Source organism: Rhinichthys klamathensis, unplaced genomic scaffold (assembly GCF_029890125.1).
Source record: "Rhinichthys klamathensis goyatoka isolate OS25496 unplaced genomic scaffold, OSU_Roscu_1.1 h1tg000004l_1, whole genome shotgun sequence".
Classification (NCBI taxonomy): Eukaryota; Metazoa; Chordata; class Actinopteri; order Cypriniformes; family Leuciscidae; genus Rhinichthys; species Rhinichthys klamathensis.
In genome coordinates this window covers 4956215-4975419 of record NW_026606557.1, presented here as the reverse complement: position 1 = coordinate 4975419, position 19205 = coordinate 4956215, and the positions used below count along the sequence as shown (strand labels likewise).

Sequence of the window (19205 nt, the reverse complement as noted above, 5' to 3'; positions counted from 1 at the left end):
GTCTCAGGTTTGCTTGCTAAGAACAAAGCAAGATTTATTATGTGGACTAGATCTAAGAAAGACCTGTTCAGTAGGTTGTTTTCAGGAACACTGCTCTCTAGTGGTTGCTAAGATTTTCAGTCTTTTGCTTTTGATTTCATTTGCTCTAGTAAAATGGCAAAAAAATATATATATTTGAATGATAATATCAGGAAACTCTGTTCATCAGTGGTCCTCAACCTTTTAACTTCAAGGCTGTACACTTTTAAAAATAAAGGTTACAAAAGGGGTTTATCACAGTTATGCCATAGAAGAACCTTTTTTGGTTCCCCAAATAACCCTTTAAAAGAACTGTTTTTTTTTCTTAGTGTGAAGAAAAAATCTTAGTGTGAAGGAACTTTAATAATCTAAAGAACCTGTTTCCACTATTATGAACTTTTTATTGAATGGAAAGATTCCATGAATGTTAAATGTTTTCCTTGAAACCATTGATGCCAATGAAAAAAAAAAAAGTTTTCTTCACAAAAATGGGGAGTGGCAATATATTTAAAAATATTTAAATAAATAATTAAATTCCATAGTTTCAATAACTACTAAAATGTTCTTCAGAGTTTACGCTTTTTTTTACTACCAATTAATTAACCAATTTAAGATTTTATTAAGTTCCATGACTTTTTCAGGTCTACAAATCACACTTTTAAAATTCCCTCATATCCAAGTTCTAGACAATGGGAACCATAAAAATGGCAGTTGTTGAGGGAACGAATTAAAACAAAAAACATGATTTGCTTGACATGATTTTAAAGCTTATTAGTTTTATTTTTAATCGTTTTAAGTCATCCAGGCCCCCTAGTTGAGGACCACTGATGTAAATTAGACCTACTGTAAACCTCTGTGACGTTAGAAACAACAACAACAACAACAAAAGCAGTTCAGATTCAGAATTTGCCTTTATTCAGATTGACATGGACAATAGTTTCATCATTATGATTTTTCATTTCATGAGTTTTCATTTTTCATTTCATTTTTTGATGATCACTTTTGCAAAAGTGCGACAAAAAAAGCCCATTCAATTTAAGAATGCGCTTCAGTGTGTCTTTCACTTATAACCTAACATAGGCTAACATGTCCCCTCCCGGTCACCGTAATACATATATAATTTTTTTTTTTTTTTTTAAAGGAGTATCTCCAATTTATGTTTGGAACGTTTGGAATCTTCAGGATTACGTCAATTTCAAGGGGTTCCAAAAATGAATCCGAGGAATAGCTGTGATGTTATTTTCTTTCAGCAATGTAGGTCTCGAATTCATATGTAACTATATTATATGAATATGTAATAGCCTATTTTTGCAAAATATTAAATACTAAAGTAGAATATTTTATTTGCCATAGCGGGGAGACCGGGGATGGTTGTAACAATTTTGACCTTTCTGTCTATATCTTGAAGTACTTTGAAATCAGTGTGTTCAAAATGAGATCCAAACTAGTTACAAGTGTCTGCTATTAAATTACATAGCTATTATCTTTGCAACACAAACAGAAAATGCATGGTTTAGTTTCAAACACGAGGAGTGAAATGTTACAATTCACCCCATAGTCTGGGTTAGTTGTAACATACCCTGGGGTGAGATGTAACATTATGATATCCACCGGGGTGATATGTAACATAATGAAATAAGGATTTTTACTAAAAATGTATTTTGAAAGGTTTTTATTCAACACTGAATTTTCAATCTAACTGATGTGTGTGTGTGTTTGTCACTCTCAGTCATGGTAATAGACCATTACAAATTGAACACAAACATTGGCAGTAACAAACATGCTTACAAATAAACAGTGTTAGTATTGGCCATAATACAATTGAACACTTGAAAATTGTGTGTGTGTTTTTTTTAGAAAGTATGTGTGTGTTTCTGAGTGTTCTGTTGCAGAAGAAGGTGTGGCCTGCACTCTACCCAGCAGAGATCCTGATTGGTCTGATCCTGATTGGTCTGATCCTGATTGGTTCCATTGAGAAGGACCACCCCAAACACTCTATGGAGGCCGATTGCTTGCCATTTGTTTTGCAATTACTTGATTACCTCTGTGGTTATGTACCTTTTGTGAAACTTGCTTTGTGTGTGTGACTCTGTTGTTACTCTGACATAGTAATTGACCATAATAAATTGAACTTGAACACTCTATTTGTGTAAGCACGGTTGTTACTGTCAGTCTATAGTATTGGCCATAATACATTTTTAGTTAAATATTAATTCCTTGTTGTTACAACTAACCCGGAGTCATGTAGCCATGAACTAGCTCACCTTACAGCTAACAGGCAAAACATTAGCACTAACAACTTGCATGGAAAATATCTACACAGACACACAATAAACACAATAAAAGTTTGATGAGTTTAACTACAAAGCAGAAATTCCCATAACAAAAACAAAAAAAGTAACTTTCTTACCTCAAAATTGTTTTATCCACTCTAACATGTGCTGTGTCTGCCACAGGGCTCTACTTTATAACATGTGGAATAACAAAACTGAGCTTGCGCGCAGTGAATCAGGTGATTTGTAACTAGTTCCTGATAGGAGAGATTGGAATTGTTACAACTGACCCGTGTTATAACAATTTTCAATCTCAATCTCATAAAAAATTAAATCTCATAAAAATAAATATATATATATATATATATATATATATATATATATATATATATATATATATATATATATATTCAATCTCATTGCCATCAATTACCCTGAAGGGTAAAGTCTAACTGTAATAATCGATTATCGCTATTATAAAAAGGGGAAACAACGAATGTTTGATTCCCCATCGTACAATGAATGAGTTGTTTCCACTCCCAGTCTTTTCGCAATGTGTTCAGATTGGGCAAATGGGTCTTTAAATCCTGCATGCAGCTGATGAAAGCGCCAGAATGATTCTGGATGAATCTTTAAAGGCGGATTAGTCGCCTCGGAGGGCATCGCGTGCATTTTCCCAATCTGAGCCGTCCGTTCTCAAACAATTTATTTGTGCATTTTACCTTGGCTCCGATCTGGTTGGCGCACTGGCCGGCTTGCAGGTGCACATCTCGCGCATGGTGCAGCAGGAGGGTCGAGACCGAACCGACGGCTGGCTGTCTTCTGCACACTCACGGATTGAGCTGCTTTTTTCTGCTCGTCTCTCTAATAACGCCCGCCTCTGAACTCGGTTACTGGGCTGAACGTGTGGCGCAAGATAACGTCATCGCTGTGGCAACCGAGGCTGGAGGAGAGAAGGAGGACCTTGAGCTCATGGAGACTCCGGGTAGGATGCTGAGAGGATAGGCGACTCTCTGTAAGGACCACTGACTATTAAAGACACGTCTGAAAAATATAGGAAAAGAGAAATAGTTCACTTAAATTACAGTGAACCTGTGAATTTACTTTAAAATACATCTTAAACTGCTCAGGAATGTTACCTACTTGAATATATTATAAGCGAAAACACACATTTGAGAAATCAGTACCTGAAGTTTCTGAAATAACAAAGCAGGTGAAGTAAATGCATTTGATCGGGTTGCAATCCCAACAAAATGTTTCTGAAGGATTTTTGGTTTGGTTTTGTTTTATGTGAAATGTTAAAAGTGCTCGCCCAAACTTTATATATTACAATATGAGATATGGATACATTAAACTATAGTTAAAGCTCCTGTAGGTAACTTTTGAACACATGTATTTGCTAAAACTGTCATTATGTCCTGACAGTAGAATATGAGACAGATAATCTGTGTAAAAATCAAGCTCCTCTGGCTCCTCCCAGTGGTCCTATTGCCATTTGCAAGAAATACACGCTCCCGGTCAGAAACAACCAATCAGAGCCGGTAGGAGTGTCTTAGCAGTGTCAGTCACGCTCGTGTAGGCGCTAATCACACCCCTCTCTTGCACAGCGCGAGCGCCGGAGCGCGAGCCGTCGTTCAAACTCAAGATTGCCGGCGTGCTGCAGCTGTGCTTATGACGGAGAAACAACCTAAACGTACTCGGTTACTAACGTAACCTCAGTTCTCTCTAGAGAGGGAACGAGTACTGCGTAATAGCTTTACGCTATAGGGGAAAAACTCTTTTCCACGAGATATTGAAGCCAAAAATTATCCTTAATTTTTTATTAATGTAAAACGCTTTGCAGCAGCAAGCAGACATAGGCGAAACAGCTCGCGCGCCTATTGGTTGCTCTTGCGGCAAATGCAGCAGCCTATCGAGAGAGACTCTGCGTGACGTAATGACCAATGGGGGCAATTCGCGCCCATATCGTCACGTCCCGCCAGAAAGGGCGTGGTCTCACCCTATAAATATGCTCGTTAGGCTGGTACAAGCTGGTTTTTATCGCTGAAGCGAACCAGAGCGTATTCCAAGCACGGCAAGATATGCAGTACTCGTTCCCTCTCTAGAGAGAACCGAGGTTACGTTAGTAACCGAGTACGTTCTCGTACGAGAGTATCTCTCGTACTGCGTAATAGCTTTACGCTAGGGGAACACAATGCAACACGCCGTGCGTACAGGGATCCAACACCAAAGTCCCAAGGGCCGAAGCCCAGGGCTCATGTAGTGCATAATCACCATAAACTCACATAGAGTGGAGGAAGAGAGGCTGGAAGCGTCATTCCCTACAAAAAAGCACCCAGCGGGGCTATCATATGACAATAAAACGCGCAGCCAGGGTGAAAGCTTTCAGCCTGAACTGGGTGGCCATACGTGTGTCAACACTCATGGGGCTGCAGTAAACTCAGCATCTGGGCCGCACAGCGGGGCAGATAGCACTGAATTTTAGACCGCCAAAAGCTTAGCTTGTAAGGCGGGTACCTCCAGGTTATAGTATTTTATAAATGTAGACGGCGAGGCCCAGCCCGCGGCCGTACAGATATCTTGGAGGGAAACCCCGCTCGACCAAGCCCACGAAGAGGCCACGCCTCTCGTGGAGTGCGCTCTGACACCCAAGGGGCACTGTAGGCCCTTTGCAGAGTAAGCGAGCGCAATGGCATCCACTATCCATCTGGATAGGCTCTGTTTTGAGGCGGCGAGTCCCTTGGAACGCCCGCCAAACAAAACGAAAAGCTGCTCCGTCTGTCTGAAAACAGACGAGCGTGACACATAAGCTCTCAATGCCCTGACGGGGCAAAGGAGACTCGCGTCCTCCTCCTCACTGAGAACTGGAAGGGCAGACAGGGAAATTACCTGGGCCCTAAACGGTGTATTGAGGGATTTCGGGACATACCTGTGCTTAGGTTTGAGAATGACCTTCGAGTCATTAGGTCCAAACTCCATACACGACGCGCTTACTGAAAACGCCTGCAAGTCCCCTATGCGCTTCACTGAAGCGAGAGCCATGAGAAACACTGTTTTGAACGACAGGTGTTTCATGTCCACCAGCTGGATTGGCTCGAACGGGGCGCCTTTCATGGCCTCCAGGACCGTGGAAAGGTCCCACGTCGGGACTGAAGGGGGCCTGGGAGGGTTCAGCCTCCGAGCTCCCCTAAGGAAACGCACGACTAAGTCGTTTTTCCCCAGCGACTGGCCAGACACCGGTTTTGCAAACGTTGCTATGGCCGCCACATATACTTTGAGCGTGGATGGGGTCCTGCCCTTATCCAGTAGCTCTTGAAGGAAGGAAGCACTTCCGAAACCCCGCATTCCACAGGTGAAAAGCTCTGGGCTTGACACCATGCAGAGAAAACAGACCATTTCGAGGAGTAGAGCCGCCTGGTAGACGGAGCTCTAGCCTGCGCGATCGTGTTTAACACTCCTTCTAGGAGGCTAGCGGGTACCCGTTGATGGCCCATGCGTGCAGGGACCACAACTCCGGGCGAGGGTGCCAAATCGAGCCCTCTGCCTGAGAGAGGAGGTCTCTCCTCAATGGTACAGGCCATGGGGCAGTGCTGGTCAGCTGCATCAGGGCAGGGAACCACGTCTGGTTTGTCCAGAGCGGAGCTACGAGCAGCACTGGGCAACCGTTCTCCCTGATTCGTTCCAACACCTGAGGCAGGAGCGAGACAGGAGGAAAAGCATATAGGGGGCAGCGGGGCCAAACATGAGCCAGCGCGTCCTTGCTTTTCGAGAAAAACTCCGGGCAATGAGCGTTTTCGTGGGACGCGAATAGGTCCACCTGTGCTTTGCCGAACGTTTTCCACAGCAGCTGGACCGTCTGCGGGTGCAGCGACCATTCCCCTGCTGGAACATTGTTCCTGGACAGTCTGTCTGGTCCCACATTCAGGTGACCAGGCACGTGCGCTGCTCTCAGTGAGAGCAGGCCGTGCTGAGCCCAGACCAGGAGGCGTTCCGTCAGCCTGTGAAGGTTTCGTGACCTGACGCCGCCCTGGCGATTTATGTATGCCACCACTGACATGTTGTCCGACCGGACCAAGACGTGGTGGCCTGTTATCTGGGGACAAAAACGCCGTAGCGCTTTGTCGACTGCTATCATCTCCAAGCAGTTTATGTGAAGGAGCTTTTCCCGTTCTGACCACAGGCCAGCTAGCGGTCTGCCCTCAAGCAGCGCTCCCCACCCCGAGGTGGAGGCGTTCGTAGACACCACCTTCACACTCGAAGCGGTCCCCAGACTCACACCTGACTGATACCAGTCGGTTATTTTCCAAGGTTCCAGAGCTGAAACACACTGTAGGTTGACCCTGAGGCGAAACAGACCCGCTGTCCATGCCCTGGGTGGAACCTGCGCTTTCAGCCACATCTGCAGTGGGCGCATGCGAAGCAAGCCCCACTGGAGTACAGAGGCCGCTGAGGCCATCAGCCCCAGCATTTTCTGAAACCTTTTGAGCGGAACTATCGAGCCGTGGCGGAAGGATTTCGCGACGCGCTGAATATTTAGTCCGCGCTCTGGTGACAGGCGTGCCGTCATGGATAGCGAGTCTAACACTGTTCCCAGAAAGGAAATTTTCTGACCGGGAGACAGTGAGCTCTTCGCCCAATTGACTGTGAGGCCCAGCTCCTCGAGGTGCTCGAGTAATGCGGCCCTGTGTTCTATGAGCTCCGATCGTGATCGAGCTAGAATCAGCCAATCGTCCAAGTAGTTCAGGACTCGCATGCCCTGAAGTCTCAGGGGTGCGAGCGCCGCGTCCATGCACTTCGTGAATTTACGAGGTGCTAGGGACAGGCCGAACGGCAGGACTGTGTATTGGTATGCCTGGCCCTCGAAAGCGAATCTCAAGAATCGCCTGTGATGGGACGCTATTTGTATTTGGAAATAGGCGTCTTTCAGATCTATTGACATAAACCAGTCCCCGTGGCGCACTTGCGCGAGGATTTTCCTGGTCGTAAGCATTCTGAACTGGCGCTTCACAAGCGCTCTGTTCAGCTGTCGCAGATCTAAAATGGGTCTGAGACCTCCATCTTTTTTCGGTACCAGAAAATATCTGCTGTGTAGGCCCCCTTTGCTCTGAGCTTGAGATAAAGGTTCTATAGCGCCTTTGCTCAGTAGTTTCGCTATCTCGGCTCGAAGTAGATGAGATACTTCGTTTTCCACCGTCGTCTCGACGCGCGCCATATAACGGCGGGGACGTCGAGCGAACTGTAGCGAATAGCCTCTTTTTATAGTGTTCAGCACCCATTCTGATACCCCAGGAAGCTGTGCCCACACTTTCGCGTGAATAGCTAGGGGTAGAATGAGATCTGGGCTCTGGCCGAGACATAGTGACGGCAAGAGAGCTCCGGCGTGCTGTAACGCAGACACTGTGTTTACAGTGTGTGAGGCGGGGGGCGCGCCGATCGCGGCGGGCAGCCTGGCCGCGCTCAAAACCCTTATAGCAGTTTGCTGAGGGAGAGAGAGCGGGGCGAGCCCCGTGGGGCTTAACATGTCTGTGAGTGAATGTGGGCGCAGGACAGCGGGCACATTTACTGCACTGAAAAACACCGTCGGCCTGAGCTGACTGAATGCGTGTTGGTTTCGTTTTCACAGAACCCGTGGGACATGTGGTGTGTAGTGTTTGTGGGCACTGAGACGTAGGCACATTCACTACATTTAGTGCACAATCGACATGAGGCGATTTTGTTTGTGCGAGCCCTGCATTTTTGCGGGCTGTGTTTGTGTGTAGAAATGAGCCCTGGGTTGTAGGCATTTTCAATACACTCATAACACCATCGGCTGTGGCCGGAATACCAGAAAATACACCATTTATGTGATTTATCTGGGTCGCCGTGGGAACAGCATTTGTGTGCAGGCAAGCGGGCATGGTACTGGCTTGCTTACTGCAAAATACACTGGAACAGTCACATTTTCTGGAACTGAACGAGCGAAAATTTCAGTGGAAGTCTGGCCACGGCGAGACTGAAACACCGTCGATTTCCTAGGAGGCTAGGAAGACTTGTGTTGGTTTCGTTTTACAGAAACCGTGGTAGTGTTTGTGGGCACTGGGTTGTGGGCACATTCACTACATTTAATGCACAATTGACATGCGTCGATTTCATTTGTGCGAGCCCTGTACCGTGGCGGGCTGTGTTTGTGTGTAGAAATAAACACTGGGCTGTGAGCATTTTATTACACTTATAACACCATCGGCTGTGGCCGGAAAACCAGAAATACAATGATTGCATGATTTTTCTGGGTCGCCGTGGAAACGGCCTTTATGTGCAGGCAAGCGGGCTGTGGTACCAGCTTGTTTACTGCAAAATACACTGGAACAGTCGCATTTTCTGGAACTGAACGAGCGAAAAGTTTCGGTGGAAGTCTGGCCGCGGCGAGACTAAACTTTTATCTGCTGCGAGAGCCGGGATCGAACACGGGTCTCTCGCGTGAAAGCTTCGGGTTCCGCCACTGGGCCACAGGGAGAACTACACTGGCGCAAGCAGATAAGAGAGCGTCATCACAGTTTTGTGTGTGTCGGCGTTTGTATGCAGGTGTGCGTGTTATACAACAGGCTCATTGCTGCAATAATTACATTTTCAGCCACTCAAACTAGGAGCTGAGAAATGTTTGAGAAATGGAGATTAGTCCGGCCTCGGCGGGGACTAAAACACACTCTTTTCTCATTTGCCGGTGACGCACGCCCATGGGGGGCGGGGTAGATTTCTTATAACGTAAAGAAAGCTAGCCGCGGTTTTAGGGCTCGCGGTCTTGATGCTGGCCCGTTTCCTTGACGACTCGCGGGCGCCTCCCAATCGAGGCCGATGCTTTCCACGGCCTGAGAGAGCAGACGCATCAGCTCAGTCTCAATGCCGGTTCTCTTACCAGTGGTCTGGCGGGAAACGCTAGCGGAGGGGAGGTCCACGGAGCTCGCCCAATCCTCGCTATCGGATGCCAGAAGAGAACACGCCTCGGTGGGTTCATCGAACTCGTGGACGGACGCGGCGGCAGGCGGCGGCCGTTGTCCGTCAGTGAGCGACTCGAGCGAAGCCGGCGAAGCTGGCGGGCGAACCGGCGAGCTTTGGCGGGCTGGAGAAAGCTCGGGAGCGCGCTGGGCGCGGCGCTTCTTGCGGCGCGGCACCACGCCGGGCTGTGGTGAAGGCTCGGAGAATGATGCCAGGCGAGTCCTCAGAGTCACCATAGGCAAAAGCTCGCAATGAGGGCATCCGCCGTCAGCGAGCGCGAGAGCTGCGTGATCCTCACCCAGGCAGGAAACACAGATGACGTGCCGGTCTCCGTCGCTGAGCGGGGCGCGGCACGAGCCACAGGATGGCATCTTTAAAAAGACGCAGCTCTTTTGTGAAGAGAAGTGTGAGTCACGTCAAGTAAGCGAGCAAACACTCTCAGCAGAGTAAAGATACACAGAGTATAAAAGGATATAGAACGCCGGAAAGCGCAGCAGGTACGGCAGTTGAAGGCGGCGAGGCCAGCGACTCCAGAGCTCGTCCCGCTGAAAGGCTTGCTTCGACGGCGCGGCTTCTCACTCCGGGTCCAGCGATGCGTGTGCGTCGCTGAAGAGATAAAAATCAGCTTGTACCAGCCTAACGAGCATATTTATAGGGTGAGACCACGCCCTTTCTGGCGGGACGTGACGATATGGGCGCGAATTGCCCCCATTGGTCATTACGTCACGCAGAGTCTCTCTCGATAGGCTGCTGCATTTGCCGCAAGAGCAACCAATAGGCGCGCGAGCTGTTTCGCCTATGTCTGCTTGCTGCTGCAAAGCGTTTTACATTAATAAAGAAAAAATTAAGGACAATTTTTGGCTTCAATATCTCGTGGAAAAGAGTTTTTCCCCTAGCGTAAAGCTATTACGCAGTACGAGAGATACTCTCGTAAGAGAACTGCCAATTCTCGAGTGACACCTGCTCATAAAACAAAGAGGTAAAAGGAAAAAGACTGGTAACAATAAACAAGCGAAAAAGAAAGAATTACACAGAGCCCATTGACTCGGTGTCAAAACTCTAGCCGCATAACATGTAGATAAAATGTCACGCACTCTGCTAAGCAACAATTGAAACCTGCTAATTCACTGGCTTGTCATGTACTAGCACACCTTATCTAGCATTATATATCGCTAGAATAATTACTTACATACTGTAACGTTAGTTACCGTTATATTAACGTTATCTTACTCGCTATTTATAACTTATAAAAAGAGTGCAACGTTATAAAGTTACATGTAGGCTATTGGAAAATACATAATGATTTGAGGACCAAGTTTGTAGTCAAAGTATGGGCAGGCCATAGTCAATGTAAAGCATATTATTGACGTTTAGTCCCTATTAGTGAATGTGCCATATAACTTTTTATCCGCTGTTATCAGTGGCCCTGTTTACTAGCCTGCGCGTTCACGACAGGCTCCGCTGTGGAGGACGAGCTGTGGAGGGAGGGCTGTAGCGCAGCAGAGAGCAAGGGGGTGGGACCTGTAGGTTGTGCTTGTTAAAATTTTCAGGCTAAGTCAACGTTTTCTCAAAACTCCCTACTGGAGCTTTAAGAGTAAGAAGACATTCTCGTAACAAGATGCTTTACCCTCCTTATTATACTGGTAGATTTTTTTTTTTTTTTTTCATGTAGTGAACTTGTGAACTCAAGCTCTCATCAACAAAAACTCCCAGGAATTTTATAGTTGACACTTGAGGCACCTCAATACACTCAATTGTAACTTTGGATAAATCCAGGATATAATTTTTTACCACCAAAACAAAAATATATATATTTTTTATATTTAAAGATAATTTCTTTAAATTAAACCAATTAACATATGTGATTAGGCCATAATTTACATTCTTAATCAATAAATTAAAATTTGAGTGAGAGAGTAGCCTACTAAGGTTATGTCTTCTGCAAACATTATTGGAGTAAGAATATTTGAAACATTTGACAAGTCATTTATATAGGCTACTGTATAAATATGAAATAGTAAGGGTCCAAGAATGGACCCCTGAGGAACCCCACAGATTAATCTTGCTTTGCTAGAATACCAACACCTAAACAAACAAACAAACAAACAAACAAACAAACAATCTGTCTTCTATTACTATTTAACTTAGTCTTAACTTATTTATAAAAATCTAATAATCTGTATTATTCACATACTATCCATTGCTTACTCAGAAAACCCAAGTTAAGATTAATTGATTTGTTTGAGTGCCATTTTTTCCAGATAAGAAAAGAAATTGTAAAACAAAGCAATTGCATAATTTGATGTAAAAATTATACAATTACATTTGAATAATTAGAATTGTAGTTTTGCATTACAGAGATTTATTTTGCATTAATGAGATTTGCATGTGTGTCACAATGCATAAATATAAACTATTCATATACACAATAATCATTTAAAAGTTCTTCATTGGCATCAATGGTTCCATGAAGAGCCTTTAACATCCTCGGTTGTATGTTATGTTATGTTATGTTAAAGTTGTATTGGATAGTGGAAGACTTACACTAATTGTTCTTTTCAATAAAAGTTTTTTTGGGGGTACCATTCTTCTATGGCATCGCTGTGAAAACCCCCTTTTGGAACCTTATTGTGTATATATTAATAATGGATTTATTGCGATGTATGGGCAGCAGAACTTAAATGGTGAAACCCCACCTACTATTTGAATTAGACTACAGGAACGGGCTGTAGGAAGAGGATCAACTACCACCATCTCTCTATCATTCAACAATCACTTCTAGTTTTACTAGTTCAGTGTGCTCAGACCCCTCCCTCTCTACTGTTGCATGTCAAGACAGACACATTATCAGCGCTGTGCTCCATGAAACCAGAACACCTGTAAAGCTTCTGCTGAGATGTCTAACGCAGACAACAAGCCCTCCTCTTAAAACCCAAAGAAAGTGGTACCTGCTAAAGGACATGTCTGCAAACCTTCCCGAAGAGGACCTCTCCTGTCCCGTGTGCTGCGACATCTTCAAGGATCCGGTGCTTTTGCCATGTAGCCACAGTTTCTGCAGGAGCTGTCTGGAGCACTTCTGGGAGAGCGCAGTCTTTCGCAACTGCCCCGTCTGCAGGAGAAAAGCCTCCAAGAAAAGCCCTCTTTCAAACCGGGCCCTCAAAAACCTGTGTGAAGCTTTTCAGCTGGGGAAAGGCCAGGGCAGTGCATCTGGATCAAACACCCTGTGCTGGAGACATGGGGAAAAGCTCAAACTCTTCTGTCTGGTGGATCAGGAGCCTATCTGCGTGGTGTGCCAAGCCTCAAAAATGCACAAAGGTCACGACTGCTCTCCCACGGAAGAGGCGGCTCTGGACTGCAAGGTAGAGTTTGACAGAGCCACATTGTTTCGACGCACTGTGTAACATTGTGTTGCCGTTCTCAAGATTTACAGTAGCAGGGCATAAGAATGCTGTTTATCAAGTTTGCTTTGACATTATCACAGTGTTCGGCCAAAAAGATCATGGCAGGCTTTCAAACAACACCTTCTTCATTCCCCTTGTTCGAGCTCCCATTGTGGCATATGCGTCCCATTGTATTCTGGGAAAATGTGATCAACTCCATCCAAAATGTGACATAAATCTTTCAAAGTGTACTTGCACCGTTGGATTAGGCTAGTGCTGGAAGGAGAAGTTTGTATTGAAAAAGTGCTTCAGTTGTTCGTATAGTTTTTCTGCACTGGTTGTTCTCATCTAGTGGGTTGTAGGTCTGTTCTGAAAAAATACACAATGCTAAATGCAAATGCAACAAACCATATAGGCCTAGTTTCACAGACAGGGCTTAGATTGAGTCAGAATTAGGTCTTAGTTAAATTATGACATTTAAGTAGCTTTTATAAACTTGCTTTAGACAAAAACATTACAGGTGTGCATCTTGAGACAAAACAATGGGACTGACTTATTAAAATGTTCCAGTGCAATTCACTTTCAGCTAACTGTTAACTTTCAGCTCCAACATGCATTTTAACCTGGGACTGGATTTAAAGGGTTAGTTCACCCAAAAATGAAAATTATCCCATTATTTACTCACTCTCAAGCCATTCTAGGTGTATATGACTTTTTTTCATTCAGCCAAACACAATCAGATTTATATTTTAAAAAAAAATATTTATAATGGGAGTTAATGGAGCCTGATATTTTGACCTAAAAAGTGCATCCATCCATCATAAAAGTAATATATACTGCTCCAGGGGGGTAATAAAGGCCTTCTGAAGCGAAGCGCTGCGTTTGTGTAACTATAAACACTGGCTTCTGGTAACGGCCGTATACGAGTCTAGTTCCGGACGAAGAGCGACCTCTGACCCGACGCATGTTAAAGGAGCTGTATGTAAGAAATTTATTTCAATGAATCATAAAATGGCCCTGAAATGTCACTAGACATTAAGAAATCATGTACATTTCAAATACTTATATCACTGACAACAGTAGTCTGGCCAGGATATTGTCATTTAAAAAGTGCAGTTGCAGCCCTCAACTGATGTTGATGTTGTCATGTTGTGTTTTGGTCTGATGCTCCACCCTCCACCTATCTACCAATCACGAAGTCAGTAGTGTTGCGGCATCCAGGTTGCCAGCTCTGCTCTAGTTACCACAGCTGCAGCTCGTCACGTTCCTGCTGGATCCTGCAGCCGATCTGGCAACCTCGAGTCAGGGAGGAGGGGGAGGGGATACACCACTCTACAGTAATTTGACAGTGATTGCAGTACTAGTTTTGGCCACAATCTTACATACAGCTCCTTTAATATAACTCTGAATGTGTTTGGCTGAAAGTGGGATAAATTATGGGATAATTTTCATTTTTGGGTGAACTAACCCTTTAAGCCTTGTCTGTGAAACTGGGCAATAATAAGGCATTGTTAGAACAGTGAAATAAATAAACATATTAACTTTTCATTTTGATGCCCAAAGTGAAATCTTGTTCCCGAAGCACTGTTTTGCGCACATTACATTGGGAAATATATCCTTAGTTTTACTTTAAAGAAAGATATTTCTTTTGCAGGATGAAATGTGTGCTGCCATGAAGATACTGCAACATAAGCTGGAATTATTCAACAAAGCAAGACAATCTTCAGCCTTTACTTTGGAGCACATTAAGGTAAATATTTTGTTTGATCAGATAAGTGACTTTTGTCAGAAGGTCAGTCGCTAGATTTCTTCAATGTCAGTTATTTGTCTTAGAATCAGGCTCAGCGGGTTGAGAGACAGATGAAGGATGAGTTTCTCAAGCTTCATCAGTTTCTGTATGAGGAGGAAGAGCGCAGGTTATCAGGACTGAAGGAGGAGGAAGAGCGGCGGGTCGCGGCAATGAAGAACAGAGACGACGATAATGGACGGAGGATATCATCTCTTACAGACATGATCAGGACAATGGAGCAAACCATGAACGCTGAAGATTTAACATTGCTGCAGGCGAGAATTTTTACATCTTTTCGAATAACATGTTCTTGTTCGTTCGTTCATTCATCCATTCACCTTTATCTTTTACAGAACTTCAAAGCTACAATAGAGGGGTAAGTATATCGCTGACTTTCTTTTTGTTACTTTTTTCCTTTGCTTTCTCCTTTTTTGTTTTTATTATTGCTTAATTCAGTGGTTCTGCGAAACTTGTGGGTCGCAGCCTAAAAATGTTTGCGGGGGGAACCATATGTACAGTACAACAATTTTTCTGTGTCATTCTTGCCAGTCTGTGACCTATTAGACATATAAAAAAAGTTGCTGTTTGGATTTAAATAGGCAATACATGCTTGAGAGTCTATGATTGGATCATTATTGCAGTGATTATTATGTTTCTAGCATGTTATATGTTTGGCATCAGTTCTTCTAACCCTAATTGATGGAGTGTGTAGCTTTTCATTTCTTAAACATCCATGTAAGAAGACACATCATGGCCTTATTCCAGGATGACAATGATTCATCAGGCTCAAATTGTGAAAGAATGGTTGTGAGGAGCATGAAGAATCATTTTCACACATTAATTGGCACATGAGTCCAGAACTTAAATTCACTGAAAGTCTTTGGCATGTGCTGGAGGAGACTTTACAGAGTGCCGGACTCTTGCATTGACAATACAAGATCTTGACCAAAAATCGATGAACTTCTTGAGGAAATTAATGTTGTGAGGCTACTTTCATCAAGAGGTGCATACATTTTTGGTCAAGATCTTGTATTGTCAATTAGCCTGGGAAAACCCAGACAACTTCCGGCAAATTTAGATTTGCTCTGAAAGTTAGTCTGGCAAAGAGCTCATTCAAACTCATTTCCAATCCGCCGAAATCGCGGCACCAATCAGAAACGTTGGGGCGGGCTTTACACGATGACGACAGCGCTGGGATTTTGAAGCAGATTTTGTAGCCTACATTACAAAGATGGATGCCGCCATCGAACATCACTCGTTCGAATCAGCTATCGCGTCTGTTTTAAGCGATTTGAACGTTTCCCTTTTGTTAAAAACCGAGCAAAGAACAACACTCGGAGATGTTTCTCCGCCGCTCTGCATACGTCATCTCCTTCATCGCTCTGATTGGGTTTAGGTCTATCGGCGACGTCCGTTGGTGACGCCCCTCTGGAAATGATTTGTCTATGACGCTTTACCAGACCATAACTCAGTTACAACTGAGATGGTCTGGTTTTAACCAGGCTAATTGTCAATGCAACTTACTCTTTAAAGTATATTCAGTATATGTATGATATTATTATTATTCTTTTTTTGCAGAACATGGAGCACATTGCAGGATCCAGAATGCATGTCTGGATATTTGTTGGATGAATCTAAGTATCTTGGGAATCTAAAGTACAAGGTCTGGGAGAGCATGCAGGCAGTTGCACCTTACAGTAAGTACCTCTTTAAAGTAAATGACATGTGTTGGTTTATTTTGAAGGGTTGATGTAGTCAATTTATTTTGCTGCATAGTTATAAGTATCTAAAGCTAGGTTGATCATATCATGGCTGATAGGACCACATACTGCATATTGGGATTTCACGAGTTCACACTTACATCAATTAAACAGAGTAAAGATTATGCGTATTTGGCGTGCTGTCCGGGGGGAGGGCTCCGAGCTCGGAATTTTGCCCGAACCCAGAGTACTCCCCCCGTTGTTGTAAGAGTATTAGGACTATAAGTGAGGAGATGGGGTGGTGGAGGGATGCTGTTAAACTGTCAATGAACGGAGGTAAGTTTGCTGTATATATACACAGCGCTTAACTCGTTGATTAAGCACCACTCGTGTCTAATTAGGTTTGATTATCTGAATGTGCTCCACGTGTGTTTAATTAGGTTTAATTATCTGAACGTGCTCCTCCCGAACTTTGTTAATAAAACATCATTTTGTGATGTCATATTAAACTTTAATCAAACCACAATACAATTATTCAAAGAAAGAATGGTTTGAATCATGATAAAACAATATAAAAAATAAATAAACTTGGACTCAAAACTTTCAATCAAAGTATTAAATTCCAAACTAGTAAAGGTGGATGGTGCAAAGGTGCAAAATGTATAGTGTCCTCTATAAGTTCTCCACTTTATTGAATTACTCTGTTTTAAAGCCAAAATATGTCATTTAGCCTACATGATTTGAACAGAACCAAATGCAGAGATTATGTGTGTTCCCGCATCGGTTAATAATTGAAAAGTATATAATGACACAAAAAAACAACAACCTGTAAATGACAAATAAAACGCCAAGTGTTGAGCATTTCATGTATTAGTAGGGTAAATTATTCTGGCGAATAAAGGCCAGTCAAGTTTCACAATGCCAATTTTAACAAATCCAAATCATGGTTTTGAAAATGCCAAAACAAAAAAGATGACTGGGTTTTCAAAAGGTACTATATATATGTCTTCCGGCTGCTCCGGTTTCTCCAACAGTCCAAAGACATGCAGGTCAGATGGTTTGGATATGCCAAACTGTCATAGAAGTGTGTGTTTGTGACACTGTGAGTGTGAACGTGTTTTTGTCTGGGTTGTGTCAAGAAGAACATCCGGCGTAAAACCTGTGCCAAATCAAATGTGTGTGTGTGTGTGTGTGTGTGTGTGTGCGAGTGAAGCGTACAGTGAAACTTCTGTTTATTTAACATCAATTATCACATAACAAATGGAATACTCCGAGTCAGATACATGAATGATTGTTTTTTTTAATGTCACTAATAACCTCATTTTTTAATAAAGTCTTGTAAACGCACTTTAGTTGCGTTGCCTGGACAATTGGTTAATTCAATCAAGCTAATTTTGGGAGTTATCAGCATATCAGTGTATATGTAAACATGCTCACTGTATGTTTTCAACATCTGTCTTCTTTCGTCAGCCCCAATAATTCTGGACCCAAACACAGCCCACCCTTGCTTGACGCTCTCCGATGACCTCACCAGTCTCCACTATAGCATCCCAAACCAAGGGCTCCCCAGTAACCCTGAGCGTTTCCACATCAGCGCAGAGGTGCTGGGTTGCACTGGCTTTAACTCAGCAAGCCACAGCTGGGAGGTCGAGGTTGGTGACAACGAGGACTGGATCCTGGGCTTGGCCAGCGAGCGTGTGAAGAGAGATCAGGAAGTACCTGCGAGACCAGAGAATGGCTTCTGGACCATCTGCCTTCGTGATGGGCAATACAGGGCTATGGCATCACCCCCAACATCTCTAAAAGTGGAGGACAAACTGCAGAGGGTCTTGGTTCAGCTGAACTGGGACAGAGGGGAGGTGATTTTTTTAAAGCCTTCATGTCAGGAAATTATATACACTTTCAAACAGGTCTTTACAGAAAGGTTATTGCCATACTTTTACACGCAAAGCAAGCATCCTTTGCGAATTCTATCCAAGCCTGTGTTGGTGTCTTTATGAAAGTATCATTTAAAATAGAGAAATTATAATTTTGAAAATATATACTGTGAAAATACACATTTGTACACATTTGATCTACCCTTGATCTTGCCATGCTCTACTGTTTGAGCTAAAGCTGACAGTAGGGTAACATAACCTCTTAGTAGTACACTACACTTATATTAAATAGATGCACACTGCATGGTATTGGTATTGTACAAAGTAGCCCAAAAGGTTCTCTAAGGGGCTGTTTACACGACACAGTTTTCAACTATGAAAAACTGTTTATGTGTTTTGGCCGTTCATTTACATAAACGGGGGCGGGGGACTTTTTGGGGGTTTCAAAGTGCATGTTTTTGAAAAGCGTGAAAGAAAAACTTCTCACATTGCTGTTGTGTAAACATGTCCTTAATGTGCCTGTGACCTTGACTTACAATTTTGATTTCTACACATTAATGTGCAAGCTTATCTTTATTGCTATTAAAAAACATTCAAACAAATGCACATTGTTTTCTGAATCTGTCAGTGATTATCCCAGTGATTGAGGAGGCACTTGTCCTCGCAGATTTTTGATCCAAATGGATTTTAAATGCAACTTCCAAAAGACAATTTTTTTTAAAAAAAATTATGTATGATAATTAAAGGGATAGTTCACCCAAAAACGAAACTTAGCCCATGATTTACTCACCCTAAAGCCATCCTAGGTGTATATGACATTCTTCTTTCAGATGAATACAATCTGAGTTATATTAAAATATATTATACATTATATTAAAGCTTGGAAAAGCCAGGACAATTTTTAATATAACTCCGATTGTATTCGCCTGAAAGAAGAATGTTATATACACCTAGCTTCGGTTTGAGTAAATCATGGGCTAATTTTCATTTTTGGGTGAACTATCCCTTTAAGTTCAACAGTTATTTTAGATGCAAAATTAAAGGATTAGTTCACCTCAAAATGAAAAATTCCGGATAATTTACTCACCCCAATGCCATTCCAACGTGATGACGTAATGCCTGGCGTCGCCGACCAGCACAAGATGAACAATTGTGGTTAAAAAGTATATAAATGTTTATTTTTTTATTTTTAAATG

General features: G+C 43.2%; 2 protein-coding genes across 2 annotated transcripts in view; both read left to right on the top strand.

The window, feature by feature from the left end:
* Positions 1-19205, top strand: part of LOC130085010 (adhesion G protein-coupled receptor E1) — a 180854-nt gene that overhangs the window by 43655 nt on the left and 117994 nt on the right. The window lies entirely within an intron of this gene.
* LOC130086178 (nuclear factor 7, brain) lies at positions 12015-18147 on the top strand. Its single transcript, XM_056252378.1, has 6 exons — positions 12015-12622; positions 14298-14393; positions 14477-14707; positions 14786-14808; positions 16011-16129; positions 17603-18147. The coding sequence occupies exons 1-6, from the start codon at positions 12224-12226 to the stop codon at positions 18130-18132; spliced, it is 1398 nt and encodes a 465-aa protein (XP_056108353.1). The 5' UTR covers positions 12015-12223; the 3' UTR covers positions 18133-18147.

Coding starts and splice junctions, on each gene's coding strand:
- LOC130086178 (XM_056252378.1), top strand. CDS start 12,224: ATGTCTGCAAACCTTCCCGAAGAGGACCTCTCCTGTCCCGTGTGCTGC. Junction 12,623..14,297: donor AGGCGGCTCTGGACTGCAAG/GTAGAGTTTGAC, acceptor TTTCTTTTGCAG/GATGAAATGTGTGCTGCCAT. Junction 14,809..16,010: donor TTCAAAGCTACAATAGAGGG/GTAAGTATATCG, acceptor CTTTTTTTGCAG/AACATGGAGCACATTGCAGG.